The 26259-nt window shown below is 32.4% G+C and overlaps 1 protein-coding gene across 1 annotated transcript; it reads left to right on the forward strand.

Moving 5' to 3' along the window:
- The first annotated feature begins 339 nt into the window (after positions 1–339).
- On the forward strand, positions 340–25770 carry LOC131605913 (probable CCR4-associated factor 1 homolog 11). The gene is made up of 2 exons (XM_058878202.1): positions 340–1195; positions 24958–25770. The coding sequence occupies exons 1-2, from the start codon at positions 410–412 to the stop codon at positions 25768–25770; spliced, it is 1599 nt and encodes a 532-aa protein (XP_058734185.1). The 5' UTR covers positions 340–409.
- Positions 25771–26259: the final 489 nt, after the last annotated feature.

A 26259-nucleotide genomic window follows, 5' to 3' on the forward strand; every position in this document is an offset into this window, starting at 1 on the left:
ACAAATTTATAAATTTGAATATAATCTGTTTATTATTTAATGCTATAAAATCAAATATAATTTTGTTTGAAAAATAAAATAAAATATTATTTTAAAAAAACCTATTCTTAGAAATTAAAATCAATTTTTGAAATATTTACTGAAATATTCAATCAATCCTACCAAATAGATATTTATTAAAATAATTTTGAAAACCTAACCTAATAAAAAATAATATCATTAAATTAAATAGGTTAATTGTACCTTTTTTGTGATTAGGGTTTACTTTAAATATAAAACATCCATGGCTCTTCTCATCTCATAACATCACACACAATTCTGCTCTGGTATTCACATGCAGAGCGTTCTTTCTATCGTTGTTTTCAATTCAACTTCAAAATCAATTCTTCAAGATTAAACATTCAAGAAAATGAGCCACTTGAAAAAAGTCATTATCCGTGAAGTTTGGGCCTCCAATTTAGAGGACGAATTCAATCTCATTCAACAAGTTATCCATCATCATCCTTTCATCTCAATGGACACCGAGTTTCCTGGCGAAATTCATTCATCACTGAAAATCGATTACATCGATTACAGTTGCGTGAAAGCCAACGTTGATGCACTTAAACTTATTCAGGTTGGTCTCACTCTCTCCGATTCCAATGGAAATCTCCCTGATTTCGGAAGCAATAACAGCTACATATGGCAATTTAATTTTTGTGATTTTGATATTGATCGTGATCCTTATAATCAACTTTCCATTGATATGCTCCGCCGTCAAGGAATTGACTTTGATCGCAATTTTCGTGATGGTGTGGATTCAGTGCGTTTTGCTGACCTAATGCTATCGTCCGGACTTGTTTTTAACCATTCAGTTGTTTGGATCGCATTCAGTAGCGCTTATGATTTTGGATATTTGGTGAAGGTTTTGACGCGAAAGAATTTACCGGATCGTTTGGAAGATTTTTTATATTTAGTTAAAGGGTTGTTTGGAAATAGTGTATACGATATGAAACACATGATGAGGTTTTGCTATGCTTTATACGGTGGTCTCGAGTCCGTGGCTAGTATGCTTAACGTGCGTCGGGTAGTTGGAAAGTCGCACCAAGCTGCATCCGATAGTTTGTTGACTTGGCATGCATTCAAGAGAATGGTAGAGATTTATTTTAAGAATAATGAGGCTGCGAAGCACGCCGGAGTGCTGTTTGGATTAGAAATGGCAGCATATCAAACAGAATGCAAAATATATTGTATCTAAAATTAATGTTTGATTATTTTCTTTTTTTGTATTTTAAAAACTAATCTCATTATCTAAATTCTATTTATGTCTTTATTTTGTTGGGAGTCTGTCAATTTTTAGAATGTTATCAGTATATAATTTCTATCATGGAATTTGTCGGACACTAAACTTAGATATCATCTCCGTTCAAAACTAGCTAGGCATGCAATGTAATAAGAACAAAGTTTAGTTTGTATAATTTATAAATTCTAGACTATAAACCTTAATAGAAATCCTTTGAGTATGAAATTGATATTGAACCTACAATGTTATTGTTCATATTTATATACTGTAAGATGCGAAACTAGTCCCCTGCAAAACTTAGGAGGCTGAGATCTGCCATAGACGGTTGAAAGCCATCGAGAAGGGATCATTTGTTTCCATTGAGCCAAATGTCTTCTAGTTTTGATAAAGAAGATGATAGAACTTTTGCTTTTGGATTCAATGGATGGACAATGTCTTCTGATAGAACTTTTGCTTTTGGATTCAATGGATGGCCAAGTGCAGAGTTTTAGATTTGTAAAAGGTGATGAAACAAATAGGTAATAATTATAAGCCATTTTATCCATAATGCATGGAAACTAGTTCTAATTCAGATTATGAAAAATGTATGTCGTGGCAGAACCAAGTTGGATTAATAAACGAAATGCCTACTAATGCTATGATCATGGCTACAGCCTAGAGGTTGCTCGGTGGCCTCTGTATGCAACCTCTGCAAGTGTACTGCAAAAAACACATGGCATCTCTTCTTTGAAGGTCTCTAACATTGGCTTTGCAGAATCATCAACATTAATAAACATCATGCCAAACCCCTTGGATGATTTATGAGAATTTTGCATTTATGGTTGATCACCACAAAGTTTCCTTGGTCTTGAAGGCAGCTGTTATCTTCCTTCTAAACAATATTGGAAATGGCTAGATACAAGCACATGGTCCCTCTTCTTCATACAACAATTTTAATCTTAAGGTGTTATGAAAGTTAATTGTATCTCATGATTCTTGTTGTAAATATGGAAACTTTATAATAGAATAGCTTAATTATAGGAGTAGATAGTGTTAGAGTACAAGTGTGAGTTGTTAGTCCCACATTGTTTAGAAAAGTGGAGGTTGGGTACTTTATAAATTTGAGGACTCATACACCTGTCATCTTAAGGTTTTGGGTAAATATGTGATGTCTCTCTCACTTCTTTGTTTCTGTTGACTCAATTGGTATTAGAGCCGATGGTTAGAGCCCCCGCTTGAGGGAGGACATAATGGGAACTCACACTTGAGAGGGAGATAAGTTCCTCATTAATTTTTCCTCCATCCAATCATACCTACAAGTAAAAACAAGCAGGAACATAAACATAAAAGTAAACAAGAGTTATATTTTGATAGAGAAGAGTGAAATATGTTAGGATTTTCTTTTAAGAGAAACGGTTGTTATGTACTGAGCGAGAGATAATTTCGCTTATATATAAATAAGTATAAATTTTTACACCGGTTGACTTAAAGAACCGTTGTGATATACAAGGACAAACCCATTTTGTGATGATAAAATGGGAAATTGAAGGAGTTAAGATTTGAATCCTGTAACTCGTGGTACATTTCTTTACGAGTTTTGACTATAACCGTAGTGAAATGTCTTTTAGTAAATACCAACAAAAAAGCGTCCAAAAACGACTTATTACCACAGTTAATATGAAGGTCGTTTTTCCGTAGTAGTGGTTGTTCTATGATATTTGTCTTTATTGATCTTTGAATCAAATAATAACAATATTAATCGAATTAAGTTACTTTGGATTCAAAACACTACAAACTTAAGATGTATCTTTAAATTTATCCCTAAAATATTCGCAGATGTATCTCCGAATTATTTTTTTGTAAAAATGGGGTGGCTGCTAGATTTACTAAGGAAGAAAGGTGACTTCGGAGATGTATCTGTGGATATGTATCTCTGAACTAAATTTTGGTAAAAAATGGGATTTAGTGTATTCGGATATGCCTTTCTCAACAACCATGCTTCTTCTTTCTTCCTAAGAGAAACAGAAACGCAGTAAATCAGAAAAAAAATGGAAGATTCAAAACGCGGCAAAGTGAAATTGATACCGCAGGTGTGGTTTCCAAAGATCGACGCATTTTGCGGCGGCGAAGTGAGGGTTCGCGGTGACGAGATGTATGGTGACTGCGTTGGAATCGGTTTAAACTCTGTTTGGCAAGCAATATTTTAAGCTTATAGCTAATAAGCTCGTATGATAATAAAAGACCTGTTTGATAATAGTCTTTTCATCACGAGCTTATAGCTTATTTTACTAGTTTATAACTTATTTTTCATACGTTATTTTAAATAGTATTTCAGCTTATGGCTTATAGCTTATCATTCTTTCTTTCATTAATATTTTATAAAGTTTAATTGGTTTAAATGTATTTTATGTCATTTTACATTTATCAGCTACTTAAACCGCTAATTTTATCAAACATTATAATTTATTTATCAGCTATCAGTCATAGCTATAAGTTATAAGCCATCAACCATAAGTCGTCATAACTTATTTTCATTTTTATTTTATTTTTATATTTAATTTTTGTATTTTTATTATTTTGAATTGAATATTAAAGGGACTCTTTTTCTTTGTAAACTTTTAGGCTCAAACAAAAATGTGCTTGAATAAATGAAAATTTTTGTTCTTTTTATATTTTTTGTTAAATACAATAAATAAATAATAAATATAAATAATTCTTTTTTTTTGAATTTTTTCTCAAGTAAATTGATAATGATATTTGCAAATAAAATTAACAATATTTATATTATTTTTTTGAATTTTTTTATATTATCCGGATAAAATTGGGGTACCACACACCCCAATAAAATAGGGTGGTCGAATAAAAACATAGACATATCCTTGAGTCAACTCAAACTCTTCGTTTTCAATCTTGTATCCTTTATACTTTTGGACGAAATGTGTCTCTATTGTTGTTCATATAATTAACTGGTTACCCACATCTATATTTTCTTACCAAACTCCTTTCGAAAAATTTTATGAAAAACTTCACTCTTATTCCCACCTTAGAATTTTTGGATGTTTAGCATATACTACAAATGTTCTTATGTCTCACAAGATTTCTCCTCTTGCCACCAAATTTATTTGTATGTTATCCAATTAGTCAAAAAGCATACAAATTATATAGTATCGAATGTCCTCAACTATTCCTTATAGTCTGATGTTATTTTCTACGAAGATATTTTCCTTACAAATTTATCTCTTCTTATCAACCTAAAATAATTTTTTTTATTCCAATTGTTGCCCCAGAATCGCCAGTCGTCACCCATCCAGCCAACACATGCATATTCTTCCTCTACCATTCTTGTTTCTCCAACAGCCCCTTAGTGTTATTTTCAAAGAACTCATGTTCCCCCTGCAGCCTTGGGGGAATATATTTGTAATCAAGTAAACTCTCTCGAATCATTCTCATTCTCATCATCTTTTCCAAGTAAAGACACACAATATCCTCTTTTCGATTTTATCTCTTATGATTGTTAGCCACCACATCATAGATCCTTTATCACTACTATTACTAATGATGTTGAACCTACATGTCATGAACAAGATGCCTCTGAATCTCTTTGGAAAATAGAAATGCAATTTGAATTGGCTACTTTAGAGGCCAACAACGCTTGGTTCCTCACACCACTCCCTTTAGGAAAGAAAGTTATCAATTGTCTTTGGTTGTACAAAATCAGTCGTAAATCATATGGTTATCTTGAATGTGTCATACCCCAAAATTTGTCATCCCATATTCCATTCACAATGATGCAAAGCTCAGGGTTCAGTCCCAAAGACCACTCACTCCAAAGTCCAGAAGATGCATAGTCAACTGGTTTGACCTAAAAAGTCAACCACCACCAGAGCATAGTCAAAGCTTCCCAATTTTGGTCAACATCTAGTATGTGAAGTACAACCATCATTTGATCAAAGATTGATCATGATTCCATTAATAGAAACTCAGAGATGAACAAATACACAAAGGTTCAAATTAGGGTTTCTTAGGAGAAAGTCAACCCAACTTTGACTGGGCATAACTTTCACATGGAACATCAAAAATTCCCCACTCAAAGCCTATGTTGAAGGAAATTGGATTATCTACAAATTTGTCTCTCACAAGCCAGGGCTAGAAATGATTCATTTGAGAGATACAGTGCAAAAGATTACAGGTCCTTTTCAGGCATCCTCCAAAAGCAGTTTTTTGTCAAAGAGGATATGATCGAGATAAAAGCTCCAAATGAAAAATATGTTCCAAAGTGGCTTATAGAGGACCTCTTGAGGTTTCCAAAAAGTATTAGAACTCCTTCATAGCTCAAAAATTGAGTGAGATATGATGGATCAAAGTTAGTGGATTTTGGGGGACCAAATGTGAAAAAGGAGGTTCAAATTAAGAAATCTTGCAAATGGGCCTATGGTTTTATAGTACAAACTTGGTTCACAAGTTACTAGCATGCCCAAAATGAAATGCCACGAAATTAAACATATTATTTGAATTTTTAGGATTTTTATTTCATTTTTTTAATGATTAAATTAAATGGAAAATCAAATAAATTGGTAGAATATGTATTTTGAGTGATTTCTATCAACATTAAATGGCAAAATATCTTCAATTTTCGTGCACCACATGATTGGAAGGAGAAGATTGAAATAAGGCCAAAATAGAAAGTTTCCATTTGAAAATAAAATCAATTTTCTCAAGTTGGCAAGATTTGATTCAAAGGGCTTTGGGATAGTTTTGTTGACCTAATTTGATCCCCTATAAGTACATGACACAAGGCATATGAATAAGGGGACGAATTTCTGCAGAGAGAGCCATCATCAAGAACACAAAAAACTCCATATAAACTCGAATTCGGTTTTGGGGAAAGGGGGCATTGCAAGGAGTTTGGGAGAGTGCAAAAGATTCCTTGGAGGTCCCTGAGTCGATTGGGATCGTTACACTGCAACAACAAATCCAGAACAATCTCCAATTGACCGAGGTAAGTAACACTGAAACTTGACTCGAGTAGGATAATCCACGCATTCTTATGTAGTTTTGATTACATATTATGGTTTGTATGTGTGTTGCGAACGTGTATGAACCTTTAATTGAAATTCTGGGCGAGATTGGTGCGGGTTGCCATTGATGAACAAGTTAGGGTTCGCCAAATCGATTTGGGGCTTTTCTGTTTAAGGTAAAATCAAGGGAAATCATGGGTATAACTAAACTTAGGAGACTTGGACGAAGCGAAAGGTATATTCGCGAAGAATTTATATTCGTATATGGGGTTTTTAGGGTGTCGACTGATTCTGCTACGAAAAGTGTTGGTAGCGAAACCGTAGCATATATGATAGGTTTTTTTGCAGGTCCTCTGGGGAAGATGATGAGCTGGCAGCATGCCAATGGCTCATTCAAAATTCGCGCGCGTTTGGGTTTCGGTTTCTGGATTTCCCATATTACGATATGAACGCGTGTAATAAACCAACTAGCGCATGTGGTTGAGTGGTTAAGAGAGGCAGTTGTGAGGGGAGGGTCGCTGGTTCGAATCCTTCCTCCGACAATATTTTTGTGAAAAATATTGACACATGATCCAGTGTGTGCACAGCACTATAGGCGCACCACACTCCCTCAAAATCTGGCCAATAAAACCTTAGTGCATTAGATCCAACGTCCCAGGATTAATACCCATGCTATACACCCTAACAACAATCACACTGTATCAAATTCTATTAAACCATAATAATTTTAATTAAATATTTATTTTGATTAAATCTCTTTTAATATATTTATTTATGTAATAATATTTATTTTTACAAATAAATTAGTACATGATATTTATATTAAAAATGCAATTTATTGTTCGTGCCGATTAAATCGATTAATCGCTATGGGCAAATAATAAAAATGCAATTTAGTTAAATGGTTGCAACTATTTTATTAGTTGTGATGATTAACTTTCCTGTTTTCTAAATTCCAATTTGTTATTATTTGTAATCGTGTTAATCGGTTATGAGGGGTAACAATACAAAATAAAATTCACAAAAAATAATAAAACACAATAATTCATTATTAGTGATAATCGAATCAATCGATTTGAATTGGTAATGGTACAAAACCCCTAATCTTTTGACTATGGTGATCAAACCTATTGATCATCGCGGTTAATTGTGCCAAATCAGGGTTGTACGCCCAGAACATCTAAAACAACTTCAAAACATTTTTCAAACATTTTTCAAACATTTTTCAAACTTCAAACTCCAAATACAGATTTTTATCTACGACAGGCTATTCAAAGCCTTCAAACCTTCAAATCAAATTTCAAACCTTAAGGGCATACAACCCGTCCCCCGAACTACGTTGACTCTGATCCTCCATAAGGAGGTACGTAGGCACTTGGCAACAAGGCGAGTCCCCCTCTTCCAAACTCTAATCATGTTCAAATAATTAGCCTTTAACTCTATTTACTGTCTGTCATCTTTCTTTATCTTTTGCCACAAACCTTCATCTTTGCAATGTGAACCTTTAGGAAAGGGTTTTGGGTGCCTAACACCTTCCCTCGACCCGAATATAGTATCTTACCCCGATCTCTCAACTACGTAAGGTTTCCTATTCGCCTTGGTAGAATAGGTGGCGACTCTCTAAGTTTTAATTTTTTAGGCAGGTTGCTACAGAATGCTATAAACTGTGGTTAGTAGCGAAAGGTCACACACAAGTTAAATTTATTGATTACCATGATATTTTTTCACCGACTTCTAAAATGGTCACATTACGTTGTTTATTAGCATTAACAACCGCTCAAAATTGGCAACTTCATCAGCTTGATGTCAACAACACAATTCTTCACGGAGATCTTTTTGAAGAAATTTATATGTCTCTTCCTCCTAGTTTTCACCGAGAGGGGGAGAATCTTGTATGTAGCCTCAATAAATACTTATATGGTTTAAAACAAGCCTCTCGTCAGTGGTTTGCCAAGTTCTCAACAACTATTCAAGGTGTGGGATTTGTTTAGTTCAAAAATTAGATTATTCATTGCTTACATGTAAGAAAGGCAAATAATTTACTTCCTTATTGATTTATGTTAATGACATCGTCGTAACCATTAATGATCCCAATGCTAAAATTGTTCTTAAACAGTTTTTGCATAATCAATTCCACATTAAAGATTTGGATGACTTAAAATATTTTTTGGGTCTGGAGGTTTCTCGGTAAAAGAAAGGTATATTTTCACAAATAAATTATGCTCTAGAGATTCTAAAAGATAAAGTATATTTGGGAGCTAAGCCTGTGAATTTTCCCATGGAGCAAAATGAAAATTGACAGATAAGTGATATTTGTTGAAAGATCCATCCTCATAAATGCGACTTGTAGGACGCTTAGTTTATTTGATTATTACTTGTCCAGATATCACTTACTTAGTGCACATATTGAGTAGATTCATGCACGCTCCTCATAAACCTCTAAAGAATAATTCAGATCAAGGTTTATTTTTCTCTTCCCAAAATGATTTGTCTTTGTGTGCATTTTGCGATTCAAGTTAGGGAGGTTGCCCAATATAAAGAAAATCAACCGCAGGTTATTATGTTTTCTTGGGATCATCACTAATTTATTGGAGAACAAAGAGGCAGAAAAACAATTACTCTATCATTAGGTGAAGCTAAATATAGAGCTATGACAGGTGCATGTTGTGAGTTATTTTAGCTACAAAACTGTTGAAGGATTTGGAGATCATTGTAGTATTGTGACAGTAAAGCAACTCTTCACATTGCATTTAATCTGGTATTTCGTGAAAGAACTTGAAACATAGAGATAGATTATAATTTTAATTGTGACCAAGTTCAAGATGGTTCACTTGCAATGAAGTATGATCCTTCTGCAGAATAAATTCTTAGCGTGTTCACTAAGCCATTAAGGAAGGAAATTGTCACGTTCTGGAACCAGAAATAGAGCGAGATGTAAAAGTTGTAATAAAGTAAAGCTTCTGGTGCGGCAGAGCAGGGGTGTACCTGCAAGGTTAGCCCTCCGACGCTCAAGTCAGTATGTGAAAGAGTATAGAGTATTCAAAGTGTGTTTAAAACGTTTTACTTGAAATGGTGACATTGCCAGTATATATAGGGAAGTGGAATAAAGGCTTAATTATCTTTAAGGCATGGAATCCAGAGGATCGTTGGATGTTCTTAAGGTATAAATATCTTACAATGAGGTACATGATAGTCTAGTTGTGAGAAGAAGTTTATATAAGTTCAACGGTGTATTCGGTTAGCTTAAGCTTCAAATCAGGGTGATCTATATTAGGGTTGTAGGATCGGGAGAGATATGGTCAGCCCAGGACAGTTTCAACCAAGACTTACTATGAGTCCCGGATACTGGGAAGTCTTTAATAGTTACGGTTGGTTTATTCGAAGACTTATCTCTTTCTTTTTTTTGACATTAAAATGTTTGGAGTATGTCGCGGAAATAATGAAAGACAAGAGCATTTAATGCTTTATCGTCTCCAATTCATTGTAACCATAAATTTCTAACACATCACCTTAGGTATGCAGGTTAGGAATCGATTACCATACTTAAGGTACTCAAGTGTCTTCTACCCTTGTGCCGATTGATGGGACAAGATTTTGGTTACCCTCAAATTTTTCCCAAGTTATTTCACATGAACTATTGATCTTTGTTTTGCCTCTCCTAAAAGAGTTTAGGCGATGTTCCTCAATTTCTTATTTCCTGTTGTTACAACTAACTTGTCTATTTTCTTTGTACCCTCTTTTCCATTTAGTGAACCTAGGTATTCACTTGATCAATTAATTTGATGGAGACCATCACAATGGAGGATTACTCTTGATCAAACTATAGTATTCATCCCATAAACCTGTTTTTGTAGCCCTTTAGAAATGGGGGTTCCCTTCGATTGGGGTATTCTACCAAATCCGATTGATAAAAGGATATTTCACAAGTTTCAAGGGTGCTTTATCCCTTTTTACTCCTGCATTTTTTGAGAATTGAGCGTTCATCTTCCACTAACCTCTTTCACATAGGAGGATTAAGGCCATCTTCATGTTCTTCTTCATAATTCCATCCTTGTTCATAGGGTTACGTTCGAGTACTCTAATAATGGTATGAATACCATGGGAAGGCATGTTCAGCTTCCAAAGATCTCCTTTTTAACCTTTTTGAAGTATGTATCATTTCGAAGGGTATTGCTAGTTATGGGCTTGTTTCTCTTCGTCGTGCCATAAACCAAGTCTTTAAGGTCTACATTGATAGCCGGAAGCAATTTAAACTTAATTTCTTTCTAGCTAAGCCTCTTTCTTCTCTTGCCTGCGAGGAATTTAGTGTTGTTTCTATTACTTCTTCCGGACAAACTAAGTGCTCAGACCGACAGTGACAATTCTGGTCTTCGGATCATTTTTCTAATGGCACAAATAGATATTGATTCCTTTGTAAAGCTCTTAACGAGATTGACAATCCTCTTCGAGCACCTTTGATCAAGGATAATAATGAAGAATTCATCTTGGCATTCTCTAAATATCTTCCTTGGAATTCTTCCAATCATGCGTAATTTTGTGGAGTAATTAGAGCAATTGATATTGCGTTGGACAAAGATTTTGATTGAAACTAACTCTTTCTTGAAAGTGCAAGCCATCTCAAAAATAACTATAGTGCTTTGGTGGTTAAGAAAGCATTGGAATACTTGCATCAAAGCTACTGTAAATATGACATTTTTCTTTCTCACATTTATAGAGGAGAAAATAATTGTGCAATTTTTTATTTATTAATTTAGGCCTCACATTCAATTACCTAATTTTTTTATTCATTTATTAGAGATTAAAAGTGACTTTGTAAAAATTAGCCTTAATTTGTCTTTTTTAGGTTATCTCCATTTGAATAGTTATTGACTTAGTTAACACATTTTTGTGTATCTATTCTCATTTATGTATATCTGTACTTTATTCGGGAAAATAACTATTTATCTCATACTAATTGTCACTATGTTGCCCAACTAAATAAACATAATAAAAAATCACTATTTTGCCCAACTAAATAAACATAATAAAAAATTAGTGTCTTACCCGTGCGTTCGCACGGGTACCCGTCGTTTTCGCGCATTGTGATTGAGAAAAATAAAAGATATTAGTAAAAAATTAAGTTTTGGGTAAATTTGAAAAAGTTATAAAAATAGTAATATTTTATTTGACAAATTATAATGAAGAAAAATTTTTAAAATCGCAAATTCACAAATTATAATGAAGAAATATTCAATCAAATTATATAATTCAATTAGTGATAACTATTTAATATAATTGATTAAACTACAAACTATTAGCCCAATCTCAAATTATCGGCTAAGAAGAATCGATTAGTTTTGGCTAGCTAAGGAGAAAATTAATTATTTTCACTCAATTATAACTACAAACTATCAGCCCAATCTCAAACTATCAGCTCTCTCTTGTAGGCCAATGAGAAACCACTACAAACTCCATTTACAATAATGATTCATTCAAAATACATAATTAATAGAAAAATACTTTAACCAGTAACTTCATGTTCCCGCTAACATTCATTATTTTGATAAGTAACTTCGTATTCCCGTTAATATTTCAAATTTCTTTCTGCTAATTTTCAATATTTTGATCAGTAACTTCATGTTCTTATTAATATTCATTATTTTGATCATTAACTCTGTGTTCCCGTTAATATTCATTATTTTGATCAATAAGTTCGTGTTACCGTTAACATTCCAAATTTGTTTCCGTTAATATTCAAAAAAAAATTATCAGTAACTTAATGTTTCTGTTAATATTCAAAAATTTATCAGTAACTTCGTGTTCCCGTTAATATTCAATATTTTGTCAATAACTCCGTGTTCCCGTCAATATTTATCATTTTGATCAGTAACTTCGTGTTCCTGTTAATATGCAAAATTTGTTCCCATTAATTTTTAAAATTTAGATCAGTAACTTAATGTTTCCGATAATATTCAAATTTTTTGTCATTAACTTTGTGCTCCCGTTAATATTCAATATTTTAATCAATAACCCCGTGCTCGCGTTAATATTCAATATTTTGATCAATAACTCCGTGTTCCCAGTAATATTCAATATTTTGATCAATAAACTTCATTTCCCGTTAATATTTAATATTTTGACCAGTAACTTCATGTTCCCCTTAATATTAAATATTTTGATCAGTAACTTTATGTTCTCGTTGATATTCAATATTTTGTTTAGTAACTTCATGTTCCCGTTAAAATTCAATATTTTGATCAATAACTTCATGTTCCCATTAATATTCATTATTTTGATCACTAACTTCGTGTTTCCGTTAATATTCCAAATTTGTTCCTGTTAATATTCAATAGTTTGATTAATAACGCCATGTTTCCGTTATTATTCAATATTTTTAGCAGTAACTCCATGTTCCCGTTAATATTATATACTTTGCTCCGTAATTTAATACTCACGATAATATTCAATATTTTGATTACTAACTTCATGTTCTCGATAATATTCAATATTTTGATTAATAACTTCATCTTCCCGTTAATATTCAATATAGTTTGATGAATAACATTGTTTTCCCGTTAATATTCAATAGTTTGATCAATAACTTCGTGTTTTCATTAATATTTAATATTTTGATCAGTAACTTTATTCTCTCGTTATCATTCCATTTTTTATCAGTAACTTCATGTTTCCGTTAATATTCAATACATTTAATATTTTAATCAGTAATTTAATATTGCCTTTAATATTTAATATTGTGATTAGTAACTTCATGTACCCATTAATATTCAAAAAAAAAATATATTAATATTCAATATTTTGATTAATCACTACATGTTCCCATTAATATTCAATTTTTTTTATCAGTAACTTCATGTTTCTGTTAATATTCAGTATTTTGATGATATTTTTAAAACTAAAATAAATTAATTTTAACATTGTTTAAAATTATTTGATGATAATTAAAATATTTTATAATAACAAAAATCTTAGATTGACAAATTATAATGAAGAAATATTCTATCAAATTATATAATACAATTAATAGTAACTATTTAATATAATTGATTAAACTAAATTTACAAATCAAATATATTATTCCATATATAAAAATATTTGAATCAATAGTTAATTATTCCTATATATAAATATTTTTGTTTTGGAATTATTTATAAAACTATTTAAATCAATTGTAAACTTATTCTCGTTATTATTCAACATTTAATTAAATGTGTTAATATCAGTACCATATGCCCGTACCATATAATTACCCGTGTGTATTTGTAATATATTATTTTGTATTTGGATGGAATTGACCCCATTAAACTTTTAATGCTAATATTTCTATTATATTATATTATATTATATTATATTATATTATATTATATTATATATAGATAAATATATATTGATTATTGATGAACTTGTCCAGTTAAAATTTTAAATTTTATAAATGACAAACAAATTGTATGATTAATAAAAAATATCATACAATTTTGATATTATTTATTCATATATTACTTATGTTTCATTCTATTACTATTTATTCATACATTACTTATGTTTCATTATATTACTATTTATTCATACATATATATATATATATATATATATATATATATATATATATATATATATATATATATATATATATATATATATATATATATATATATATATATATATATATATATATATATATATATATATATATATATAACTTTCAGATTTTATATTTTAAATAATTTAGTAGTATTAGTAAGAAATCTTATTAAAGTGAAAATAGAAAATAGTAGTTAGTTTTTCTATACATGTTAAATACTTTTATTTTTACTAAATATTTAATATAGTGTACATAAGAACAAAATATTATATAAATAAATTAACCATAATGAATCTACATAATTAAAATAAATATATCATATAATATATATTAAAATATTAAAAGAATATGATATCTTATTCGAAATTTGTAATAATTTATTTGTAATTTTATAATTATTTAAATTTCAATTAATGTTATATATTATTTTATATAAAACATTATTAATTATTTTGTAAAATTCACTACAATTAGATTACAAAAGAGAATGTAAAAACATATTATTTATGTAATTTAATTTAATACCAATACCAATAATGTGATAACTTTTTCATAATAGTAATTATGTATTTTTTATGAAAAAAAATTCATACAATGTATAAAGGCAATGATATGCCTAAAACACTTTATTTTTATAATAATAATTATGCATTTTTTATCCAAAAGAATCCATACAATATATAAAAATAATGATATGCCTAAAACACTTTATTAAAATATATATCTAATAATATTTATCCTTTTGTTAAATGAGAGGTTAGGATTCTTCTAACCATATGAAATTTGGTTTCAAAATTATGTTGATAAATTCATTATTTTGGAAAGTTTCTATTAAATAATTTTGAAGAAAATCAAGTGAGATAAATTATTTTTATTAATTTTTAATGATAATTTGATTCACTCAATTTTTGGTGATACAACATAAGTAATTGATAAGATTTTAATGTATTGATTCTATATCAATTAAATTATTCCCAACGTAATCATTTTAATGTATGGGTTGTTATATCTTACAAAATTAGATAATTTTCTCAAATCTAATAATTTAAAAATACATAAAATCATGCTATAATATATCATAAGATATAGAGACATATGAAGACACTTATTCAACCATCTAAATCTCAAAATTCCTCTCAATCTGAGTAGGTGCATCATATCAGAATATATTCATTCCAACCTTTCATTTCTTTTTGTTATCCACATTAGAATGCATGATTGTTTAGAATGCATGATTGGACATTAGTGAGAGAAAAAAATGAAAACCAAAAGTAAGTAAATCCATAAAATTTGTATTTAACGTTTTCTTTAAATATAAAACAGCTAAACCTCTTCTCATAACATCACAACAGAACCTTAGTATTTCCAGAGCTCTTTCATTTCTGTGTCAACTTTACTTCAAAATCAATTATGTTTCCATATCTCTCTCCCATTTCTGTTTCAAAATCAAATTGTATTCAACAAATTCAACATGAGCAATTCTAAAGAAATTATTATACGTGAGGCGTGGGGTTACAATCTCGACTATGAATTTAGTCTCATTCGTCGAGCTATCCGTCAACACCATTTCATCTCAATGGATACGGAATTCCCAGGTGTTATTCATTCACCCAACATCGACCGACGTCGTCTCAAAGCCTGTGATCACTATCATTATTTGAAAGCAAATGTTGACGACCTTAAGCTCATTCAAGTTGGTCTTACCCTCTCGGATGTAAAAGGAAATCTTCCTCACTTTGGAAGTAACAAGAGCTACATATGGGAATTTAACTTCTGTGACTTTGATGTTAATCGTGATCCTTGCAACGAAGACTCCATTGATATGCTTTTCCGTCAAGGGATCAACTTTGAGCGCAATTTATATCACGGTGATATGGTATCACAAGCTACAAAGCTTTGTGTGCCATCTTCTTCTTTGATCCTTCTACTTTTTTTTTGCGATTCTTCCTTCCCTTTCGATGGCATTACAGAACTACTCTAATTTTTCCATAAACTTTGTCTTCTCCCCAATGAAAGTCATGTGTTAATTCTTGTATTTCCATCTTTGGAAAACAAAACTATCACACCTGGGCTCATTTTATGCAGAACGCTCTAATCTCAAAGAACAAAGACAAGTTCATCGATGGCTCGCATTCAAAACCAGCAAACACTGTTTCTTTATATGCACAATCGGTTTGATGTAAAACGCTAATTCTTGCCTGGATCCATTACTCCATCTCCGAATCATTGCTAGCTCTGTCCTTTTGATCGATATTGCAGCCGTGGTTTGGAAGTTGGAACAATTTACGTGTTTGATTCTCACAGAGTAACATCTTCCGCTTCTTCGATATCTAAAAATATTTATACAAATTTCGACAAGGCACCATAGATGTTTGTGAATATTTTACTCAAATGAAGGTTCTTTGGAATGAACTTGAGAATTATCGTCCCCTTTCTCATTGTACTTGCGTCATTCAGTGTTCATTTGGTGTAGTTGCTTCTGCTAAAACCTACCGTGAGCAAGATTACGTAATTAGGTTTTTGAAGGAGCTAAATGAAATATTCTCACTCAAAGTCATAAATTATGATGATGAAACCTTTTCCCAATATTTATCAAGCCTTTTCGCTTATTATTCAACAAGAACGGGAATTGATTGGTAACAATCTTGGCTCTACACCTTATGATTCTAGATATGTCCCATGTGCTTCGAGTTTCTACTCGACAAGGTGCGTCAAGTGCGAAATTTAGTTCAAAGGGTAAAGGAAATAGCCAAAACTATTCCAATAAAGGTACAAATTGAATGTGCACTCATTCTAACAGCACTAATCAGACCATCGATATCTGCTTCCTCAAACATACTTTAATTTGAATGAGCCTGGTGCACTTCCTGACAACTCTCAGCATGGATCAGCTTCTTCTTCGTTTGGCTTTACTCAGAAGCAGTACAATAGCATCATGGAATTGCTTCAGCAGTCAATGAACTCCAATACCAAATCCAATTCCATCACTACCACACCTCTTGCTCTCCATTCCTCCACATCTGTTAAGATCTCTAACCTTTGGATCCTTGACACTAGGGAAATTGACCACATAACCTCTGATCATACAACACCACATTCTACCACTCAATAAACTCCTTTCTGAATGGTGTATGGGGCGGATGCAATAATACCAGTGGAAATCAATACTCCAACTTAGAGACGGGTCACTTTTGATGAGAATGTCAACCGGGAAGACTTGAATAGTTCAGCTGATTTGTTGGAGGCGGCATATGTCAGAGAATTCACTACCAAGCGTAGGCTAGCTGCAAGGTTTAACATGAAGGTGAAACAAAGAGTGTTTCATAGAGGGGCTTGGTTTTAAAGAAGATTATTGATCCAGAGAAAAAAAGGAAAGTTATCTCCGAACTAGGCGGAACCTTTCCGAGTATGGCAGGAATTACGCAACGGGGTTTACAAGCTGGAAACTTTAGAAGGAGTTGAGATATCTAGGGCGTGGAATGTAATCAACCTTATGTTTTATAATAGTTGAATTATGTAATGTGATAATGAATAAAATGTAGAGTGTACACTCTTTTCCCTTGCTAGATCCAGGGTTTTTAATGAGGCACCCATGTTGAAAAAAGAGCAAAATAATATTATCTGTGAGACTATGACATTAGGATTAGTAATTGGCTTCGGACGGCCCGTGTAATTGTAAACCTCTGGCCTAATCTAGGAATACTTAAAGCCTCTAGTGTAATCGGCTTCGGTCGGGCCACATAAATGTAAACCTCTTGCCTAATTTAAATTCAGACGTACTTTGTAACACCCTGATTTTATTTATTATTTATTTTATTAATTTATTATTTTTATTAATTATTAAGTGATATAGTAATTAATTAATCATGTGTTTTGTGAATATATGTGATATATATGTTTTGGGTTATTGGGTGTGAAAATGATAAAATAAGTAATTGGGCCTAATAGTGTGTTAGGAAGAGAAAAGGTGGGGATAAGAGTTAGTAAACCGTTTAAGAGAATTATGTAGTAAGGGTTTAACCAAAACAAGGAAATAGAAAGTAAGAAAGAGATGTGAAGAAAAAAGGAAAAGATGAGAAAGAAGAGAAAGGGATAAGAGAAAAGAAGAGGAACCCTAAGAGAACATTTTATCTAAGGTAAGGATGGGGTTTTTATCTTATTATGGGATATATGATAATGAGTAATGGATAGTAACATGTGTAGGACTTTGGGATGTTCAATTTCTAGGTTTTGACATGTTAGGTTTTGATTTGAATCTATGAAATTGGTGATTTAATCATATTTTGATGTTAGTAATTGATGCTATATGTTGAATACATGTAATGATGCTTCTGTTCCATGAATTATGGTTGTTTGGATGTGTTTTGGGGAAGAAAATTGTGGGAAACAGAACTGCCCCATAGTAGATTTTTTTGGTTTTTTGTGAGCGGGCAATGCGCGGTCTGCTTTGTGAAATTTTATATTTTTAGGAACTGAACTAGATCACGTATGCTATTGATTTATCATGAATTATGGTGAATTTTCTGAAAATGTTTGGATGGTTTTTGAGGTAATTCTTTGTATGAACATGATACTTGAATTTTTTGATATGTATGTTGTGAATTATTATTAGTTGAAAATTAAATTGTTGAGCTTTGTTTGCTACATGTTAATTGTGGTGTATTAGATTGGTGAATGTCATGTGTTTCATGTGTGATTGAAAATATGTTATGTGTATGTTTATGCAAATGTGAGGTGATTTATATGCGATGAATGGTGTGATATATGCTTGTATAATTAAGATTTAGGGATGGTCTTAATTGCATATAATTGTTGGTATTTTCACATGCAGTCATTCAGTGGGAAAGAGGTGATGTCCGTTAGTTTCGTGGAAACTAGTGACTTGTCTCAAACCTAGAGGATTGGTTTGAAGCTTTAAAGGCGGGCTTAATTGGTGGTTATCTGTCTGAGGGATGGACACGGTGATACCGCTAAGGATAACAATTTGTATCACATGCATATTGCATTGAGTCGCATTGGAGTCACATCTGTCGATGTGAAATGTGTTTTGGTGTGCTCATGTAATATTTGTGTGAATGGTACTTTGGTGATAATTGTGATTCAATTACTTGTTATTTTAAGTCGTTAAGCTATGTTGTATATGTAAACATGCAAATTATGTAAAGCACTAGTAGTGTTTAAATGCAAAATCAAATTTTTTATGTCCATTAAATGTCCATTAAAGAGGTAAATGTATATCACCAACCTCTATTCATTTAAGTTTTAGAAAAAACATTTCATTAACAACACAAATACAATATACTTTTCTTTTTCTTTTCCTAATTCATTTTTTAAAGCATATGTGTACAATTTTTAGCACTTAAATTTTGCATATTTATTTATTATTTTTACATATAAGATATAATATTTTATTTATTAAATTATTTCACTTATTCTATTTTTTTTAATTAAAAATAAAAATAATTTTACAAAATTATATGTAATATTGCCCCCACTATTCAAATTTTCTAGTTATGTCCTTGTCGGATGTATGTTATTATGCATTACTTATTATTATATATTTTTATAATAACATGAATTATCACCCTTCTGTTGAAATTATATTTCGTACGACATCGCTCAGATACCGGGGAGTAAAGGTGCTTGCTTGCAAGGATTTAGTCGTGGAGCTATTCCTTTATTTACCGTTATTTCTAGGTAATGAGTCGTGCTCTGGTTATGAACATGGGGATATGTTTGATTCATGTTGTTTGTAAAGATATTTGATACTCACTTTATATTTTGGTGTATTTGAGATTATGTGATGATTATCCTTTGGTGCCTATGCTTTTATGCATAACTTTATATGGTATCATTTTGAAATGTTTACATTACCCCGCTATGATGTGCATATGGAACATGAATGTGCGTTATGAACATGACCAGATACACCTGTGTTGATATGTGTTTATTTTTAATACATGTCAAGCCCTCTTTTGATATGCATGTTATTCTAATGATGCATTTTATTTGCCATGGGTTTTAGAGGGTGTAACACCCCATATTTTCTAATTTTAATTTAATCGGAAATTAAATTATTATTTGGAATTATTCGGTATTTTGTGGAATTATTTAGAAAGAATTATGAGATGGGCTATTGGGCCAAGTGTGGTGTTAGTAAAGTGGGGGTGCTATGTTAGTAAAGCCCTTTACTAATTAAAATGTTATTTTTCTTAAATAAAAAGGAAAATTGGGAGAAAGGAAAAAAGGAACGTGAAAAGCAGAGCAGAGGAGATGAGAGATTGGAAAGCTGGTACGTGAAGAGGAACAAAGAGGAAAAGAACCAATCAAGAATCTTTGGCTAAGGTAAGGGGGGACTCTCCGATTATCATCTATTATCGTGTTCTTAGATAATAATATTGATTAGGGATGTTGTTGAGTCAATTGAATTATATGTTAGGTTTGGGGAGGTTATAAAATGATGAAAATAGCATGGATTATTGATTGATTTATGTGTTGTTTTGATGTGTGATGATGAATAATGATGCAATTGATGATTAACTGCCTGTATATGATGTTTGGAGTTAGTTTTAGACTCAAATTGGGCGAGATCGCAGGATCTGACGCAGACCCGAAAGTCTGTGAAATCGGCAGTTCGCGCCGCGTCCCAGTGTTGGCACCGCGAAGGCGTACTTATTTTCTCGTTTGCGCCGCGTGCATATGTTGCGCCGCGAACTCGTTTGTGTGGTTCAGGTCGCGCCGCGAACCTTGGTTGTGCCGCGTGCTGTAGCGATGGTTGTTTTCTTGGAAAAGTTAAATGATGTGTAACTTTCGAACCGTAGGTCTGTTTTTAGTGTCGTTTCGAGCACGATGAATCTTACGAGATGGTCTACGTGTTTAAATGATGGAATGAGGTGTGAATCCAAATATTTTTAAATATGATTTTTATTTCTTGGTGAATGATGTATTTTACATATATGTGATGAGATGTGTTAAATACATGCTATGTTGAAATATTAATCATGTGACGATTTGTTTAATTGGATGATGAAATGTGACAATATAAGATGTTGTTTTGAAAAACATTATGATGTGATGATTTGTTGAGAATTATATGATGATGATTGATTGTTGTGGAATGATGTGGATACATGTGTGTTCTTCTTATTGATGATGATGATGATTGATGTGGACACATGTATGTTCTTTAATGATGATGATGATTGATTGTATTTGAATGATGCTAATGTATATAAACATACTTTGATGATGATGATGATGTTGATGATGATGATGATGAAATGAGTATTTGACGATGTTACTCATTAGACTTGACGGTGGTATAAGTATGTTCATGTATGTTTGCATTCATTCATATTCATCGATGAGACTGTATCCATAAGAGTGTGTTGGATCAGTGAAGGGCATGATTCCCATTGTGTGGAATCTGTGCTGGCAGGGCCGTATCTTGATGATGTTGGATCGGTCATGGGTTATTCCTATTTGATGAGGTTGGTACCACATGCATAGTGTCAGTTCATACATATGCATACTTTTATAACATGATTGGAAGTATTCCAATGTTATAAATATTGATTATGTGTTGGTTGCGTGTTTTGTTGAATTAATGTTGAGTATGATTGTCTGTTTGAAAGATGTGTTCTGTTGGCATTTGTGTAAATGATGGGCGTTCCTGATAATCTGAATATGATGAAATTGGGTGAATGATATAACTATGATGTGTTGTTATTTAAGATGCAATAACATTTGTTAACTGTGATGAGACTCACCCTTACTCTTGACATTTTCAGATTGAGGATAGCTGCTTTCGACTTGGTGAGGATTAGCTCATATGTTAGTGTATTAGTGTAGCGTCAGGTGTCATGCTCTGATATTGTAACACTAGAGGAACGCTAGTTTAGAGTTTATGATGATACTCTATCGTGTTGTTATTGTATTAATTCTGTGAGATATTGCATAGATGATGTTATGGTTATCCGTATGATGAATTTTCCGCTGTGTTAACATGAGATGTTTATGTATTATGATAAATTGTTTCTTAGTGAAAGCATGACAATGAAGTTATGATAAATTTGTTTTAATTGGAATTGTGGCACCCTTGTTTTCATGTTTTACTCTGGATTATTTTATTAATTTCCGCGGGGTTTAGAAGGGTGTTACAGAGGGTGTTACATACTTAAATCCTCTGGTGTAATCGGCTTCGTACGGGCCACGTAAATGTAAACCTCTGGCCTAATTTAAATACAGGTGTACTTAAAGTCTATGGTGTAATCGGCTTCGGCCGTGCCACATAAATGTAAACCTCTGGCCTAATTTAGATCCAGGCGTACTTAAAGCCTCTAGTGTAATCGGCTTTGGCTAACTAGGTAACTTCCCGGCCGTATGGGTATGAGTTTCCCGCTCTGTATCAAACCCATAAGGGCTCTGAACATTGATCAACCTTGAGAAAAGTTATGGTACATTCCTTTGATCAATTGGGTAACTCTCTAGTAATAGGAAGAAGTCGTTCCTTTGATCAATTGAGTAACTCCCTGGTCATTGGAAGAATGCATTCCTATGATCGATTGGGTAACTCCCTAGTCATTAAGAAATAACCGACCCTTGGAATATAGGGTGATAGTTTGGTAAGCGTCGGCCACAAGGGGCTCTTTAAACACTTGGCGCACGGGTAACTAAAAATCTGGAACATAATCGATCTCAACTGTGTCGACGTGAGTCATTGAACTTAAACCAACTACTTTGAGATACTCGTTGAGGGAGACACCTTAAGCGATTTGCGACTTGAAGGCATTGTCTTATGGGTATAAGGTTTGCAAGATACTCGAAGGCTTAAAATTAATTGTCCTAGAGCCCGTCCAATAATTGCATAAGCATTTGGTATAGGCATTTCTGCTACAATTTCAATAATAACTAACTAACGCTGAAATTCATATAAAGCCTGAAAGGAAAAAGCGATTGTTATAGTTAAAAATGGAATTACAAAATGAAGCCAGCACGACATTAGAGATTTAGATATTAGAAAACGCATCATATTGATGACTAATAAAAGGCAAAATAAAAGGAACTACTCTTCGGGTTTGTCTTCTTCACTTTTGTTGGCATTTTCGTCAACAAGGTCCTTCTGAGGCTGCCCGACGAAAGGGTCGGCATCAGCTTATTCCAAGTCTATCAGGCGCCCATCCAGCACCACCTTAAAATAATCCACCTCGGATAAATTCAATTCAGGATAGAGGCACAACACTTGAGCTTTGGCCCTGTCAAAAGCTTCGTCGCCACTGGAGAGGACGTCAACTATAAATTACTTGAGAGATTTTTTATGCTCATCGTTGAAATCCTTGGCTACCCTCACTTCTTCGGTAAGTCTAGAAATTGTGCTTTGGTCCTCTGAGGCCAAGGTTTCTTGTTTCTATCTCTCCTCGGTTATAATCTGTTCCAAGTCGGCCACCTTCTCGGAGTAGGCCTTTTGGCCCTCTTTCAATAGTTTGATTTCCTCCTTAAGCTTGATTTCAGTTTGTTCGTAGTCATCCCCAAATTTGAAGAGACCTCAGGTCAAAACAACGCACTTCATAAGGTAAGAACTTATGTGATGCAAAAGTACCGCTCAAGTTGGAGGAAAAGTTTTATAGGAATGCGGTATGACATGCAATATTATACGGGACAGAATGTTGAACAATTAAGACTCAATACGAGAATAAAGTAAGTGTAGCAGAGATGAGGATGTTGTGATGAATATGTGGTAAGACTTGACAAGATAAAATTAGAAATGAGAATATTAGAATGTCGGGGTAGCACCTATAGTAGAGAAGATGGTGGAAAATAGACTTAGGTGGTTTCGGCATGTAGAGAGAAGATATGTAGACTTTGTAGTAAGGAGGGTATACTAGATGGAGAGAAGGAAAACAACTTAAGGAAGAGAAAGACCTTGAAAGATTATAAGAGAATTAATTAAGAAAGATCTTGAGTTAATGATTTGGATAGAAGCTTGTTGCTTGATCGAACGTTATGACGAAAGTTGATATATGTAACATATCTCAACTAGTAGGATAAGGCTTTGTTGTTTTTTTCTCTTTTCACCACTAGTATATGATCCACTGGACCACCCGATCTAATTCGAGAGTCAGTTTTAGCATCAAGTGGTTTCAATTCCCTCCCGATTGTAGTTGCAGATGATTGAATTGTGACTCTCCCTACCAAATTCAGTGTCAATCGTCAATTTAGTTTGTTTGTTTGTTGTTTGTATACTTTTTGAAATATTATATATATTCTTATTGAAATAAATAGTAAGAAATAAATTATAGTAGTGACAATTTAAGAGAAATATAAATTGTATTAAAGGAAGAATACAAAATTAAAATTACAACAAAAATGTTACCATCAAAATAAAAGTGACAATTTTTTTAATAAATAACTTTTAGAGTAAATTCGTTTATTTTTTTACATATATAGAAAGTATTTTTTTTCTGAGTAAATTTATAAAAGACTAACATTCATATTTTTAAAATATTTATTAAAATATTCAATCAAATCCTATCTAATAAATATCTATTAAAATATTTGTGAAATTAACCTAATAAAAATAGGATCATTAAATAATTTAGTGGGATGCATTTTATATAAATATTATAAATATTCAATTCGTATAAAATAAATCTTGGATAAGAATAAAATTTATAACTACTCAGTTAATAAATAATAAATCTAAATATCATTATCTATTTAATTAATAACAAATCAAATCTTACCACTTTCCAAATATCGTTCGTACTTAACGTTTGTTTAATTTTATTTGTTTATAATAAATTGTTATGGATATACTATTATTACAAAAAAATTATTGTAGTAAAGAGAGAGCGCTAAATTGTATTAACGTTTCAAACTTTTCAAATCAAATCAAATCTAATAACAAATCAAATCTTCACACTATCCAAATCTCTTCGGTGTTTAATACTCCTATAAAACATCCAACGCTCTTTTCATAACACAACATCACAACTCAACTCATTTCTGTTTCAACTTAGCTTCAAAATCAATTCTTTTTCCATATTTCTCTCCCATTTCTGTTTCAATCTAAATTCAAAATCGTATTCAACAAACACAACATGAGCAACTCGAAAGAAGTTATAATACGCGAGGTGTGGGCATTCAATGCCGATTATGAATTTAGTCTCATTCGCCAAACTATCCGTCAACACCATTTCATCTCAATGGATACGGAATTCCCCGGTGTTATTCATTCGCCTAAAACCGACCGACGTCGTCTCCAAGCCTGTGATCACTATCGCTATTTGAAAGCGAATGTTGACGAGCTTAAGCTCATTCAAGTGGGTCTTACCCTCTCGGATGGAAAGGGAAATCTTCCTGACTTTGGAAGTAACAAGAGCTACATATGGGAATTTAACTTCTGCGACTTTGATGTTAATCGTGATCCCTGCAACGAAGACTCCATTGATATGCTTCGCCGTCAAGGGATTAACTTTGAGCGCAATTTATATCACGGTGTGGATTCAAGGCGTTTCGCTCATCTGATGTTCTCCTCTATACTTGTTTTCAACAAATCAATCACTTGGGTCACGTTTAGTAGTGCTTATGATTTCGGATATCTGGTGAAGATATTGACCCGAATGAATTTACCCAACAAGTTAGAGGATTTTCTAAGTATTGTAGAGGTATTGTTTGGAAAAAGTGTTTATGATATGAAACACATGATGAAGTTCTGCAACTCTCTCTATGGTGGTCTCGAGCGAGTGGCTACGACCCTTAATGTGGGTCGGGCGGTTGGAAAGTCTCACCAAGCTGCATCGGACAGTCTGTTGACGTGGCATGCATTCAACAAAATGATGACAACTTATTTCAAAAATGATGAAGCTCCCAAGCATGCAGGAGTACTGTTTGGATTAGAAACTGCAGCTTAGGGAATAGAATACAAGAGAATTGTAATGAAAATTGAAGTATATAAAATACTCATTCATTGTATATTTTCATTTCTTGTTTTAAAACTGTTTTACAAAACAATTAATTTTAAAAAAAATTGGATAATATTTGCTTTTAAGAAAATCGATTGTGTTGTTATAACTATCTTCCAATCATGTGTTGGATGACAAGTTCTTCATGGCTAAAGAGTAAATACTACAGCAGTTTAGCAGCTCCTCTGAATTATTTTGCATGACAAATTTAAAAAACAGAAAAACTAACATATGTAATACCAATTCTGCAATTAGGACTTAATTCATCAATTTTTGCATCGATTGAAATTTATTATCTGCTAAACTTATCAATCTCAGCAATGAGTCTAAATACAGCGACACAAAATTTATCTTCCAAGATTCAAGCCACAATTGCAACCAACAATGCATATAATGTTAGACATGGCTAATTGGTCACACAAATCTGTTATGTGTATG

This window comes from Vicia villosa, linkage group LG5 (assembly GCF_029867415.1).
Source record: "Vicia villosa cultivar HV-30 ecotype Madison, WI linkage group LG5, Vvil1.0, whole genome shotgun sequence".
Classification (NCBI taxonomy): Eukaryota; Viridiplantae; Streptophyta; class Magnoliopsida; order Fabales; family Fabaceae; genus Vicia; species Vicia villosa.

Bases quoted from the DNA above. Each gene is read 5' to 3' on its own strand.
- LOC131605913 (XM_058878202.1), top strand. From the start codon at position 410: ATGAGCCACTTGAAAAAAGTCATTATCCGTGAAGTTTGGGCCTCCAAT. The intron at 1,196-24,957 runs ATGGCAGCATAT...AACAAACACAAC, and splicing joins GAGTGCTGTTTGGATTAGAA to ATGAGCAACTCGAAAGAAGT.